Source organism: Neoarius graeffei, chromosome 15 (genome assembly GCF_027579695.1).
Source record: "Neoarius graeffei isolate fNeoGra1 chromosome 15, fNeoGra1.pri, whole genome shotgun sequence".
Taxonomy (NCBI): domain Eukaryota; kingdom Metazoa; phylum Chordata; class Actinopteri; order Siluriformes; family Ariidae; genus Neoarius; species Neoarius graeffei.
Genome location: NC_083583.1, coordinates 7228886 through 7243596, shown reverse-complemented (window position 1 = coordinate 7243596; position 14711 = coordinate 7228886). Strand labels below are relative to the sequence as shown.

At 43.7% G+C, this 14711-nt stretch overlaps 1 protein-coding gene across 2 annotated transcripts in view; it reads right to left on the bottom strand.

The window, feature by feature from the left end:
- zfhx3b (zinc finger homeobox 3b) overlaps window positions 1-14711 on the bottom strand; it is a 162976-nt gene that overhangs the window by 107563 nt on the left and 40702 nt on the right. For both annotated transcript variants that reach the window (XM_060940809.1, XM_060940810.1), the window contains exon 3: window positions 9811-10042. In XM_060940809.1, the coding sequence (XP_060796792.1) occupies window positions 9811-10042 (232 nt within the window). The remainder of the gene's footprint in view (window positions 1-9810; window positions 10043-14711) is intronic.

Sequence of the window (14711 nt, the reverse complement as noted above, 5' to 3'; positions counted from 1 at the left end):
TTGCTTTCTTTTTTGCATTTTGGGGGTTTTGTTTTCGAGTAGAGTTTTTATTTCATCCCTGGTTGGTTCAGCAACACGCTCCACCATTTTGATTTTCTCTACTCACATAATATGAGCTGATAACTGAGTAGCCAATTAGAGCGCGTGGTTGCTCATATCCAGTGAATGTAGACAGTATAATATGTGTTATGCTTGAGAGGTTCTAGGCCAATCAAACAAGAAATAAATTTTGACATTGCCAGCGTGGAAATCTCAAATGCAATTGGTAAAATTGAGCAGACATTTATTTGAATGATTAATATCTATTTTAACCCAAGTTCTGATTCATATTTTAATAGCTTATATTATATACATGAGGGCACTTCAAAAAGTTCTCGGACTCACCCGGTAACAAGGGGCGTAACTCCTATTTTGGAGCATAACTGTGTACTGGGCGGTACGGTGGTGTAGTGGTTAGCACGGTCGCCTCATAGCAAGAAGGTTCTGGGTTTGAACCCAGCGGCTGGTGAGGGCCTTTCTTTGTGGAGTTTGCATGTTCTTCCTGTGTCTGCGTGGGTTTCCTCCGGGTGCTCCAGTTTCCCCCACAATCCAAAGACATGCGGTTAGGTTAATATGGGATGGCCTTGGGCTGAGGTGCCCTTGAGCGAGGCACCTAACTCCCAACTGCTCCTCGGGCACTGTTAGCATGGCTGCCCACTGCTCTGGGCATGTGTGTGTGCATGTGTGTGTTCACTGCTTCAGATGGGTTAAATGCAGAGAGGAAATTTCACAAGTGTGTGATGAATAAAGTTGTGCTTGCTTTCTTTCTATAAAACTTTATATCACTGTCCACAAAACCTCAAATGAAAGAAGCAATCAAAGAAAAAAGGAGAGGAAAGAAAGCTTCAAGCTGGCGTGCTGTTGCTCCAGGACAATGCGCCCGTCCACACAGCACAGGTGGCAGGGGCAGAAGCAGCCAAATGTGGCTTTGAACTGTTGCCCCGTGCATCTTACTCACCCGACCTGGCACCATCTGACTTCTATCTGTTTCCCAAACTGAAATCACACTCATGTGGTCGCCATTTTCAGACTGATGATGATGATGATGCTGTTGAGGAGGATCTGGAGGCTCAAGATGTGTGTGACCTTCCTCCACGAAGGGATAGTGAAGCTTGAACATCAATGGACCAAGTGCATTGAAGTTAAAGGAGACTATGCAGAAAAATAATGCAAGAACAATCTTTCTCCTGTGACGTTTTCTGGGTGAGGTCGAGAACTTTTTGGAAGTCTTAGGCGCATGTAAAAAATGCTGTAGACCAAAAATGGCTTAAAAAATAATGAAATGAAATGTTTCAACATAAAAACATCAGTATGCCATAATAAATCAATATAACAAAGTCAATATTTGATGTGAGACGACCCTTTGCTTTAAAAAAAAAAACATTAGTCTCAGGTCCAGCGAGTGCAGTTTTATGCGGAAATGAGCTGTAGGTTTTACTGAGCATCTTACAGAACCAGCCCCAGTTCTTCTGGACACTTTGACTGTCACACTCACTTCTTCATTTTGCACCAAAACCCAGCAGCCTTCATTATGTTTTCTTTTTTAATCTGAAAATTGCTCTCTTATGGAATATGCTGGGGCAGCACGGTGGTGTAGTGGTTAGCGCTGTCGCCTCACAGCAAGAAGGTCCGGGTTCGAGCCCCGTGGCCGGCGAGGGCCTTTCTGTGCGGAGTTTGCATGTTCTCCCTGTGTCCGCGTGGGTTTCCTCCGGGTGCTCCGGTTTCCCCCACAGTCCAAAGACATGCAGGTTAGGTTAACTGGTGACTCTAAATTGACCGTAGGTGTGAATGTGAGTGTGAATGGTTGTCTGTGTGTCAGCCCTGTGATGACCTGGCGACTTGTCCAGGGTGTACCCCGCCTTTCGCCCGTAGTCAGCTGGGATAGGCTCCAGCTTGCCTGCGACCCTGTAGAAGGATAAAGCGGCTACAGATAATGAGATGAGATGAATTTTTACTTCTTGATTGTGGAGCACTTTCCATGACCACATGCATTAAAAAAAAAAAAAGTTTATGCTCATATTATTAATGGCTCATCCAGCTGACAGGTGATGAGTTTATGCCATCATGTGTTGTCCGTCGTCCGTCTGGTGTCGTCCGCGTTTCACGAAAATCGCTTCTTCGCTCTCAATTCTTCACCGATTTTTATTCTTTTTGGCAGGAAGGTAGGTCTGCCTGGGGTGCATATAGCTTCTACCCAGATTTGCATAATTGCAATTAATTATGAAGATATGGAGTAATTAATCCCTAACAAGCAGTTTCCACACAAATCCCTCAATTCTTCACCGATTTTGATTCTTTCTGGTATGAAGGTAGGGGTACCTAGGGTGCATATAACTTCTACTCAGATTTGCTTAATTACAATTATTAATGAGATCATGGACTAATTAAGCCTTAATGAGCAGCTCAACAAAAGTCGCTTCTTCTCGGTCAATTCCTCGCCGTTTTGGATTCTTTCTGGCAAATAGGTCGGCATTCCTAGGGTGTGTATAGCTTCTAGATATAGCTTGTATATAGTGTATATAGCTTGCAACATTTATTGCACAAGGAAGGTGGCCCACTTTAGATCGTTCCTTGGACTCTGGACTAGACGAGGCCGGGGTGAGCTACGCTGTCATTGACGGTCTCGTTATTATTAACAAATGTTGTTGTATGCTGTTTTGCCCCAATTGAGGATAAGAATGCAATGGTGAATAGAAAAGGCACAGTGCAATGGGAAAAGGCCTGTGATGTGAGAGACTACACAAGAAAGCTGCTCTCCTCTGGTCTCAGTGGTCACTGAAAGAGGTTGAGGAAGACGGACATGGGCTTAGCGGGAGGTCAGAGTGCTTACGCAGCACATATTCCGAGCAGAGGCAGAAATTAAAACAATGGCCGCTTTTTATTCTTGAATGCCTCTAATAGGAGGAGATTCATCTCTGATCCTCCAGCACTCTGAGGGTGCTAAAGACGGGACGCCCAAGTTCCCCTTAAAACATCTGCACTTTAACCCTGAGATTATCCACATACTGATTGTGTGTGTGTGTGTCCTGAGCAAGACCTGAAGTTGGTTATTATTCAGGAAAAAAGCACAGCAAGACAGAAAATATGGATCAAAACTGAAAACAAAGCGATCAATATTTCCACAATCGATTGTTTTCATCAGCGAACGTCTGCTATGACACACTTTCTCCGAATTAGAGGTATGGATCTTTATTTTTTTTTTAAATGATCCTCACTGGTGGTGCTAACAAATGACCAGAAAATGAGATCTGACAGTTGCAGAGGCGGTTCAGGGAGAGCCCTCCCTGATGGGTGGCCGGCAAGCTTTAATGCAGCGTTTTTTTTTACAGCTCTGGAGCTGCTGGTTAATGTGCATTAATGTATGCTGCTGGGATTCTCGATTCCTTCTGTACTAATTGTTTTGTAAAGAATGCTGGGGGTTGAGAGGTGCCACTGCTCACCCCGAGTCCATGCTACCTCTTCACAGAGTTCATGTCGAGTCTGATAAAACATACCCAAGAGACCGAGCGGCTATTTAAAACACACGAACAAAGGCAAAACCGGCATACAATGTAGACAGTACACTTCCTATGTACACTTTCCCGCCTCTTTGCTGGGACAATGCCATGTCCTGAGATTGCATAGCTGTTGTAATTTGAAGCTCTGATGCAGGTTAGTAAAGGGGGGAAACCCTGGAGAAGTGGTGCACTGGCTAACGCCAAGTGAACTGCCGCAGCCAGGGGAGTAGCCAGGGGAGTTCCTGCCTAGTTGACCCAGAAATCCAAGGCCAGCTTTGTTTTAACAAGTCAGGAAACCTTCCACCACTTTCGCGACTGGCCCATTACCACAAGAAAGAGTTTAGCGCCTCAGAAGAGCTAGCAGGGAGGAAATTAAATGTTACACCAGAAGAGAATGGTTCAGGGGGAATCATGTTTGGAGGGGGTAAAGCTGGGGCAAGTCATTAGGTATGTATGTTCATCAAAATAACTCAATAAACATCTCAAAATGAGGAACAGGGGGTCCTAAGGCAAAGCTAAGAAGGCAGGAATTCTTTATTACACACTTCGTTTCGTTTAACGGACCTCTAAAAATATATATAAGAGGTGTGGGAAGGGGAGAAAAGTAAGCCCAAAGCCAGGCCAAGTGGAGCAAAACGTTTGCCCCGTGTTCTTTTAAAGGGATCTGGCTGGCTGTACTGAGGAGCTATGGGCACAGACCCAGGCTGTTCCTGGCACAAAGAGAAAGAGAGCTGGACTAGTCGGTGGGAGCCAGAGCCTGATCCTGCATCTGTAGGGCAATCAATCAGGCCTTCAGCGTTCACACTGCAGCCGGCAAGGCTTGGTAAACACCATGTCACAGGCTATTAACAGAGCAGTTCCTCTGGAAGGGCCAAGCAGCACTGACTGGCTGCTGCACGCCATGACCGTGATGTCAGTTAGCAGGTATCAACTCTCTTTCTCTCTCTCTCTCTCTCGCATGTGTGCCAGAAACAACAACATCCCTTTGAGCTTTTCCTGCTTGATTTGCACTCACCTTGTCCTTCATCTGAAGCTCCCACAGACAGAACACAAGCCTCGACACAGGTTTTAATTACCTACATTACAGTATAGTTGACAGAAAGTTCAGATTTGATAATACCAGAGGATAAAGAGAAAGGTAGTAATTAAACACATCAAAAGCTCATGGCTAACCGGCACGACTGGAAATTTCTAAATGACACGGGCATTGCTCATCACATTAATACTGTGACTATTCCCACATTTTATTTCACACAGGATTAAAAAAAAAAAAAACCCTACTGAGAAATTATACTGAAGTATAGACTAAAACTAGAAGAGCACATGGTAGAGTAGAGTGCATGTCTCCACCATGCCACATGTTATCAACATCAAAATCAAATCACTTGTACCTCGGATTATACTAAAGCTGTCCACCAAATTTTATCCAAATCTGTTCACTACTTTTTGAGTTACGTTGGGAAAAGATTAACAAAAGAATCCTGGATTCGCATCAAAATCTAATCGATTGTTCCTTGGCCCATGGCTCAACTTTTCCTCAAAATGTCATCAAAATCCATTCACTACTTACTGAGTTACTTTGGGAACAGACAAACAAACAAAGACAGGCAAAACCATAACCTCTTCCAACAAAGTTGGTGGAAGTAAAAAGATCAAAATTGGCCAAAAATTCTTCACTCGGGTCAAAATCAAAATGTTGCTATTTCTTTTTTTTAATGCACTTGAGTATTCAAAAGGTAACAATTAGATTGATGGAATAAACCGTGTCACAGTTAAGTAGCACGATTAATTGACTGGACATTTTTTTAAAAAGGGGAAGCCATGGCCTAATGGTTAGACAAGCAGCTTTGGGACCAAAAGGTTGCCGGTTTGATTCCCTGGACTGGCAGGAATGGCTGAAGCCCCCTTGAGCAAGGCACCTAACCCCCAACTGTTCCCCAGGCTGTTCTGGGTATGTTGTACATTGCTCTGGATAAGAGTGACTCCCAAATGCATGTCTCATCTCATCTCATTATCTCTAGCCGCTTTATCCTGTTCTACAGGGTCGCAGGCGAGCTGGAGCCTACCCCAGCTGACTACGGGCGAAAGGCGGGGTACACCCTGGACAAGTCGCCAGGTCATCACAGGGCTGACACACAGAGACAACCATTCACACTCACATTCACACCTACGGTCAATTTAGAGTCACCAGTTAACCTAACCTGCATGTCTTTGGACTGTGGGGGAAACCGGAGCACCTGGAGGAAACCCAGGCGGACACGGGAAGAACATGCAAACTCCGCACAGAAAGGCCCTCGCCGGCCACGGGGCTCGAACCTAGGACCTTCTTGCTGTGAGGTGTGAGGTGACAGCATTAACCACTACACCACTTGAGTATTCAAAAGGTAAAAATTTGATTGATGGTATAAACCGGGTCACAGTTAAGTAACACGATTAATTGACTGGACATTTTTTAAAAAAGGGGAAGCCATGGCCTAATGGTTAGACAAGCAGCTTTGGGACCAAAAGGTTGCCGGTTTGATTCCCTGGACTGGCAGGAATGGCTGAAGCCCCCTTGAGCAAGGCACCTAACCCCCAACTGTTCCCCAGGCTGTTCTGGGTATGTTGTACATTGCTCTGGATAAGAGTGACTCCCAAATGCATGTCTCATCTCATCTCATTATCTCTAGCCGCTTTATCCTGTTCTACAGGGTCGCAGGCAAGCTGGAGCCTATCCCAGCTGACTACGGGTGAAAGGCGGGGTACACCCTGGACAAGTCGCCAGGTCATCACAGGGCTGACACATAGACACAGACAACCATTCACACTCACATTCACACCTACGCTCAATTTAGAGTCACCAGTTAACCTAACCTGCATGTCTTTGGACTGTGGGGGAAACCGGAGCACCCGGAGGAAACCCACGCGGACACGGGGAGAACATGCAAACTCCGCACAGAAAGGCCCTCGCCGGCCACGAACCTAGAACCTTCTTGCTGTGAGGTGACAGCGTTAACCACTACACCACCGTGTCGCCCCACTTGAGTATTCAAAAGGTAAAAATTTGATTGATGGAATAAACCGGGTCAAAAAAAGGGGAAGCCATGGCCTAATGGTTAGACAAGCAGCTTTGGGACCAAAAGGTTGCCGGTTTGATTCCCTGGACTGGCAGGAATGGCTGAAGCCCCCTTGAGCAAGGCACCTAACCCCCAACTGTTCCCCAGGCTGTTCTGCATATGTTGCACATTGCTCTGGATAAGAGTGACTCCCAAATGCATGTAATGTGAAATAAAATAAACACATTGTACAGGATCCCATTCGATTGATCGTGTACCATTGTTGGGTGGATTACATAAGGAGAGTTTTGTAACCAGTAGGTCGGAATGAAAATGTAAGGACTAGAAAGTAACTTATATACCTAAGTGTACAAGTATTCAGTTTAGGGGGAAAAAAAGTGAGGTTTGCGTTTTGGGGCACATACAGTACGGGATTGCACAGGTTTGGTGCAACATGGAGGAAAGATGGACGACTGGTGCATATGTATGCACTGGTGTGTTTGCATGTGTGAGTGAATGTGTGTTGCTCTACCCACACAAACCCCACTGCAGGAGCCATTACCTAACCTCCAGCCTGCCTCACAAACAAGGGAATCCATTAATGTACATCAAAGGTTAGCCAAGAAAATATATAAATAATCAACCAAAAAAGCATGTGTGTATGTGTGTGTGTGAGAGAGAGAGAGAGAGAGAGAGAGAGGTGTGTGTGTGTGTGTGGGGGGGGGATCGGACTTGTTTGCGAACTCCACCATAACCCCCCCCACCCATCCAACCTCCAAACTTACTAAATCCCCATCCCCCCATCCTTTTAACCTAAGTGGGCCTTCCTCTTGCCTTTGCATGTTCACTTGTCCACTGCACTGTAGTCATTAACATATTTGGAGTGCAGTGAGCAGAAAGCTTAATTGTCCTTAATTGCTTGGCTAAATATGTTCTCTAATGATTTGCCTCAGATCTGTGACTGCCTTTTGCGCAATTTCCCGGCCGCTGGCTTCATTATCCCTGCCTCCTCAGAACAAAGCGTCTTCAGAGGCCGACTTGCCCCTTTCCAACCAACCGCCCCCTCCAACCCCCACCCCTTTCACTCTCTCTCTCTCTCTCTCTCTCTCTCTCTCTCTCTTTCTACTTTAGCACAGAAAGCTGCTGTATGCAGGCTGGCAAAAGGAAAAAAAAAATGGGAGGTGGAGAGCACAATAGAGGCCCTTTGTCAGGGTGCTTGAGTCAGAGTGATTAGAAAACCAAATCTGTGCTGAGACAGAGTGTTAATTGACCGCAGCCCTGTCTTATTAATCACTGACTAATGCAAGGACCCCCGCTTTTAACCCCTGCCTTTTGTTTTTTTGTCCCCGCAGATGCCATCTTTGTCTATACTTCGTCGCCGGATAGCTGTTCGATACCCACGACACGGATAGTCTGCTTTTCAGGAAATCCACTGACTTGATCGCTTGTTTGTACACCATAGAGCTCGGCTTTGATGCAGAAAAACAGCAGATGACTGTCTTCCAAAGAGCTAAATACCGTACATACTGGGGGAAAAAATAATTGAAAAACTTTCAGCACTAAAGTGACTCTGACCTCTCTGCTGTGTAGTCCTCTTTACGACCCTGGTCCTCGGTAACTTTTGCACTGCCAGAGCTTATTTGTTTACTGTCATTAGTCACTTTTGCACCATTAAAGTTCATTTCTATCTATCTATCTATCTATCTATCTATCTATCTATCTATCTATCTATCTATCTATCTATCTATCTATCTATCTATCTATCTATCTTCTGTTCAATACTGCCACTCTTGCACAGTTTTTATCAGCTCATCCGGTCGTAGGCCAGGCTGGATGAGTTTATGCGATCATGCGTCGTCCGTCGTCGTCCGTCCACAATTTACAAAAATCGCTACTCCTCCTACAGGATTGATCGCATTTCGATCAAACTCACATACAATGTTCTCCAGGTGGGTGTGCATAAAAGTTGTCAAGATGGTGGTGCCACCTGTCATATTTACGATTTTATGGGCATCTTGGCTGGTATGAGCTACAACGTCATTGAGGCTATTTTTTGTTTTTAGCACGATTAATGCACATTCACATGGACAAAGCACTTATAGATATATATTTCTATTGTTACATTTTTATCTGTATATTGTGTAGTCGGGGCGGCATGGTGGTGTAGTGGTTAGCGCTGTCGCCTCACAGCAAGAAGGTCCTGGGTTCGAGCCCCGGGGTCGGCGAGGGCCTTTCTGTGCGGAGTTTGCATGTTCTCCCCGTGTCCGCGTGGGTTTCCTCCGGGTGCTCCGGTTTCCCCCACAGTCCAAAGACATGCAGGTTAGGTTAACTGGCGACTCTAAATTGACCGTAGGTGTGAATGTGAGTGTGAATGGTTGTCTGTGTCTATGTGTCAGCCCTGTGATGACCTGGTGACTTGTCCAGGGTGTACCCCGCCTTTCGCCCGTAGTCAGCTGGGATAGGCTCCAGCTTGCCTGCGACCCTGTAGAAGGATAAAGCGGCTAGAGATAATGAGATGAGATGAGATTGTGTAGTCGGCTTGTTCTTGGGATCTTTTTGTTAAATTCTGTTTTCTGTTGTACAGTGTGTCTTTTTCTTTTTACGTGTCTGATAACTTGCTGCTGTAACAAAACAATTTCCCAGCTTGGAATCAATAATGGAAATCAATCAATCAATCAATCAATCAATCAACCTACCTGTCTACCTACCTGTCTATCTATCTATCTATCTATCTATCTATCTATCTATCTATCTATCTATCTATCTAAAGTGCCTGTCGAGGGAATGTGCTGGACGCAGGATGAGGATGAGGATTTTTCCTCAGTCCTGACCTGGAAGTTCCACGAAACAAATTGTCTTTTAATAGAAATCTGATCTCGCAACGTGTCCAAACATTACGTTCACAATGCAAGTGCTCGATTTTGGTCGACTTCTTGTTCAGTTGTTCTTTGAAACGTGACCAAAGTCCCTCGCCATTCTCACATCGCATCATCCTGTTCCTGAACAAAAGAATCACCATCATGGCTATAAGAGAACATGACTCAGGTCCTGTCGAGACACATACGGATATTATTCTGCAGCTGTTGGAATGACAGATACTGAGAGCTCATTGTACTGTGCAACAAATATTCGGCTGTAATATTAGACTTGAGTGCAGTGTTATAGACGAAATGCCTTCATTTTAGTGTTAGCTTGTAGAGTTGTGCATATGTGTCTAAGTGAACATCATTTGTTCCTACCGATATCGGCGGAAGGACACTTGCGGATGGTGAAGATGGCGCTCAGGTCCTCCTCCTCCTCCGGCAGTCCTTTCTGCAGGCGCTGCAGTTTGCGCAGGCTTTCGCTGCGCTGGTGCTTCATGGAGCGCACGTGCTGGATGAGGTTGAGCTTGGCCTTGGTGGAGTAGTTACACAAGACGCAGTGGTAGTAAGAGGCCTCGCCCTCCACTGCACTCTCATGCTGCTGTAGGTGCTGCACAGAGAGATTAATGTGAGAAAGAAAGAAACGTGTTAGCGCTGCGTTCTCACTTTCACATCCCGTCTGCTTTAGGATGAACGAATCAATGACAAATCAGGGGCGTTGTTTAAATAACACGAAAACATTCGGCACTGTCCTGAACTAATAAGACATCCAGAGCAGAGAGTAGAAGGGAGACACCCTGTCTCTGTCATCAAACGCCAGGGATTTGATAGAGCGACTTGCCACCAGAGGACGAGTGTGAAGACATTGCGAGAAAAAAGGAAGCATTGATCTCCTTCACTCAGGAGAAGACGCTCGCGTCTGAAAAGGAAACCTCCAAACATCTGCCTGTTTCACGCATGGGATGCTAAATATTGATCTCGCTTACAGACAGAGATACAAAACCACACTCCAAAAGCATCTAGAACGTTCCTTGATGGGGAAAAGGTTAGAAAGGAGGAGGGGGATATGTGTGTATGTGTGTGTGTGTATAAGAGAATAAGAGATGACCGACAATCCACAAAGCCACAACAAGCCTGACCACATCACATACCCTTCAGTGACACAACACTTCCATCTGCCGCTCCCACACCCGATCATCGAGCACACAAGCCTCAATCAATGAGACAAGGCCGAGAGCGGATAACATGGCTTTACAGCTACACGTGTCTGACCACGGCTCTCCTACTACCTCATCAGCATCCCGGCATGTTGCCTGAAAAAGTGCCTCGCTCATGCACACTATTACCCCTCGCTACGGCTGTTTCAAACACCAAAGCCTATCGACGGGTAGCTACAGGGTGGCTACGATCAATGCCAATCTTGCGTAATTCTTTCTCTTCCCTTAATCTTCATGGTCATCATCTCTCTAGCCAGATTTCATGTTCATAGACATGAGCAAAAAAAAAAAAGACATCTCTCCACAGCTTTGGAATCGAGTCCAATAATATACCCAACTCAAAAAACAACAACAAAAAAAAACCTCTCACCCTCCGTCATTAATGTTTCATCAAGATCTGCGGGCTGTATTATTAAAAATAAATTTTCCTTTCGCGCATTTCATCTTTTTAAACATGTGAGGTGGATCTTGAGGGTCTCCAAGCCTGGGTAAACAGAAACCGGCAACGAGAGCCGGATCAATGAAATGAGCTGTGTTCGTTTTCTGGATCTATTCAGGAAGCCCTGGCTTATCGGTTAAGGCTGATCGGGAAGGTGTTGAGTTCAAATCCCAGCACGGCTCAGCTGCCAAATGAGGCGAACGAGAAGGTGTTTGATTTGTAAGTCATGAGGTCATGAGGATGCAGCAGAATCACAGCACACAGGTGACTGTAAGCTTTTGTGTTCAGTGATATTCTCATGGAACGAGAAGCTCGTAATCCTCCAAACCGAACAAAGGTCAAGCAAAACAAATTGATTCATTAAGACGAGGCTAAGCTCACCCTGCAGTGTGCGGTGTAGAAATGAATGCTTTTGTTTTTAACCTAGCAAAATGGCACAGAAGAAACATTAGATTTCGTAACCCAATTAGTGACACGTGAGGTGTTGACATCAGACAGAGCAGGGAAAAATATTAAAGATTAAAATATTATGTTCCCTAAAATGTGCTCAGTTATCCTGTGGTAATATTTAATTTTCTGGTAATATCCTAATATCGCCATAAGGGTTTTTTTTTTTTTCTGGGCAATTGTATTCCATCGGCTCAGGTATCGTATGTCTCAATTGTACACCTAAGCTGTACATTAGGGCCACAGCTTCCAGGAATGGGCTTTTGCTTTCTTCTGTGTGCCCCACAGCTTCATGTAATGGAGTTATTAGGTGATTGTAAAAGGCTTTGCTTTCTCTCTCTCTCTGAATCACATGCTCGCTTCCTCTCTCGCTTTCTTCCTCTCCTTCCTTCATGTTTGAAGTGGAAGAATGATGTCATTGAGGAGGTGCTACTGGACGTTCAGGATTTTTTTTTTCCCCTCTGACTTGAATTTCTCTTCTTTAACTAATCATGTGTACTAAGCACAAAGCGAAAAAGGACCAATCATCGGATCAGTGGAAAAAAAACCCAAAAAAACGTGGGGTTCATGAAAGTCCATTCGGTTCAGAAAAACATTCGGGCCTCAGATTAAACTTGCTAATCTGATTGGCTCCAAACTGTATCACTGTCGCTGAGTTACTTCGCTTTTACATACGGATCATGCAGTCAAGTTTAAAACGTTCCTTTGTTTCGAATACGTACATTAATTTCATTGAAATTCAATTTTAAAACTTGGGTTGTTTCATATTAATATTAATGACCTGAAAGAAAGCATCCCCCCCAAAAAAATAAAAAAAATAAAATAAAAATATCCGTGAATTAAGAAAATTAAGGAAAGGTATTTTATTGGGACAAAAGTAATGCCACCCTATTTTACAGTTATTCCATGAAATCTGGTCGTACATGAGCTGATAGCTGACGAGGCACGTAGCACTGAATAAATAAATACTTTTAATTTTAAAAATAATAATGATAAAATAAATAAACAAGTAAAAAATATTTAATAATAATAATAATTATTATTTTATGAAAATAAAATATTTATTAAAATGAAATTTAAAATAAGTAAATACTTTTATTCCATATTTTGTTGCTTTTTTTATTTTTTTGCATTTTGTTTTCGAGTAGAGTTTTTCTTTCGTCCTCGGTTGGTTCAGCAACACGTGCCGCCATTTTGTTTTTTTCTCTACTCGCGGTATATAAGCTGATATCCTAGTAGTAGAGTAGCCAATCAGAGCGCACAATTGCTCATATCCAGAGAATGTGGATGGAATTAAAAAAAAAAAAAAGGATATGCTGCAAAGGCTTAGCTCTTTAGAATTCCTGGAAGATTTAGCGCATGCCAAGCTTAGGAGGTGCTTGTTCACTGTTCAGTTGTCATTTTGTCTGAGTGATTTTTTTTTTTTGTCTCATTGCCTTTTATGGAGTTTTGCTGACGTCGCTAAAAGTAAATCAGCGCTGCTGCAAATAAATGTGCTCGGTGATTTATTTATAGCCGATTTGCATTTTCTAAACATAGGTAAGTGCTTACATAGAAAATCAGCAATTTTTTTGTTTTTTTTAGATATTTGTAGCTCAGTTTGGCCGACCAAAACTTTTACACACAACTTTAATAAGTTGAATAAGACTGATAAATGAGGATCATTGATTCTCACTCACACACAAGGCAAGAACAAATAGACGCAAAAAAACCAAACAAAAGCAAAACAGATGACACTGAAATGAAACAGAACTTCAAAGCCGGCTTCGAGGGCGTTGAAGAAAAGGCTACGAGTTTTATAGCTCTCACAAAAGGGCAGGATTTACAAAGGGGGTGAACCTGAGCTGGCCTGGCCCAGAAACACGCCATATATCACAGCAATCCCCAGCCCCCTGCCTGCTCCAAACCACCAACGCCACCGATTTCTGATCTGCAGTAACTTCAGGACATTCTAGACACAAGGAACTCACCAGACACAAGCACAAGGAGAGTGACAGGACAGGAAAGAGTGAAGAAGAATCAAACATCTCATCATTACCTCCATTATCAGAGACATCACTATGGTAGTTTCACCATAGATGTCCCAGGAGACATCAGATGCTGTAATAGTGCTCATTATACATATCCCTGGAGTGAGGAGAGCTCTCTACTTTCCTTCAACACACACACACACACACATGCACACGAAATTCACACTGCATTTCATCTAAAGCTATCCACATGAGTGACCTCTGGAGATGTTATCTCCTTGTAATCTTCCATCCTACCCTAAACACACTGGCACACACACACAGATCCCTAGGTCTGGAAGTGAAACACAATAATGCATAAGAGAGATGGTCTCTGTATATATATATATATATATATATATATATATATATATATATATATATATATATGTGTGTGTGTGTGTGTGTGTGTGTGTATGCGCGTGTGTGTCTGTTTCCTATGATCCTGAAATGAAACTTGGTGCTGATAAATCACCTCCAACTGGAGTGCAGGAATTCAGCAACTTAATGAAAAAGTCATGTTTGGAGAGCAGAGATCAGGGGGTGGAGGTGGTGGTGATGGTGAACAAGGTGCTGCTGAGGATCTTACCCTTCACCAAGCCATGCTTGGGCCCCCTGGAGCCCCAAAAAAAGCCATGGCGTTTGAGAGTGTGGGGCTTCCAGGTCATCCCAAAACCATTAAACGAGTTTGATGTTAATGTTAGTCACGAAGGGGACGAACATTCAAGCTATGGGGAAATACGGAGGTGCCAATATTTAGGGATTTATGATTTTTGATCTCTTGCTATAGCAATACAGGAGACACCTCTTAAAAACAAAACAAAACAAAACACTTTTTCAGAATAAATATGAAATCAAATTTGACCAGTGAAAAAAGCCAGTATAATGAATGGGATAGGATGCACAACATATCGTATATGAACAATGCACTAGCTTCAGGGAGCACTTACTTTCTCTTCACTGTATCTATCTGACCTCTGACCTGTCAGTTCACAAGAGAAACCAAATGTGCAGGACTGTGGATTACAGGGGTAAAATTCCATTTCAGGATTTCCTTGTTAGCAACGTTAGCATGTGTGGAAATGAGATGCATGCTAACATTTGCATGCTAAAACACTAAATCCAAACCACAAACAGTACAAGAACTTCAAGAAGAATTTCCAAGTC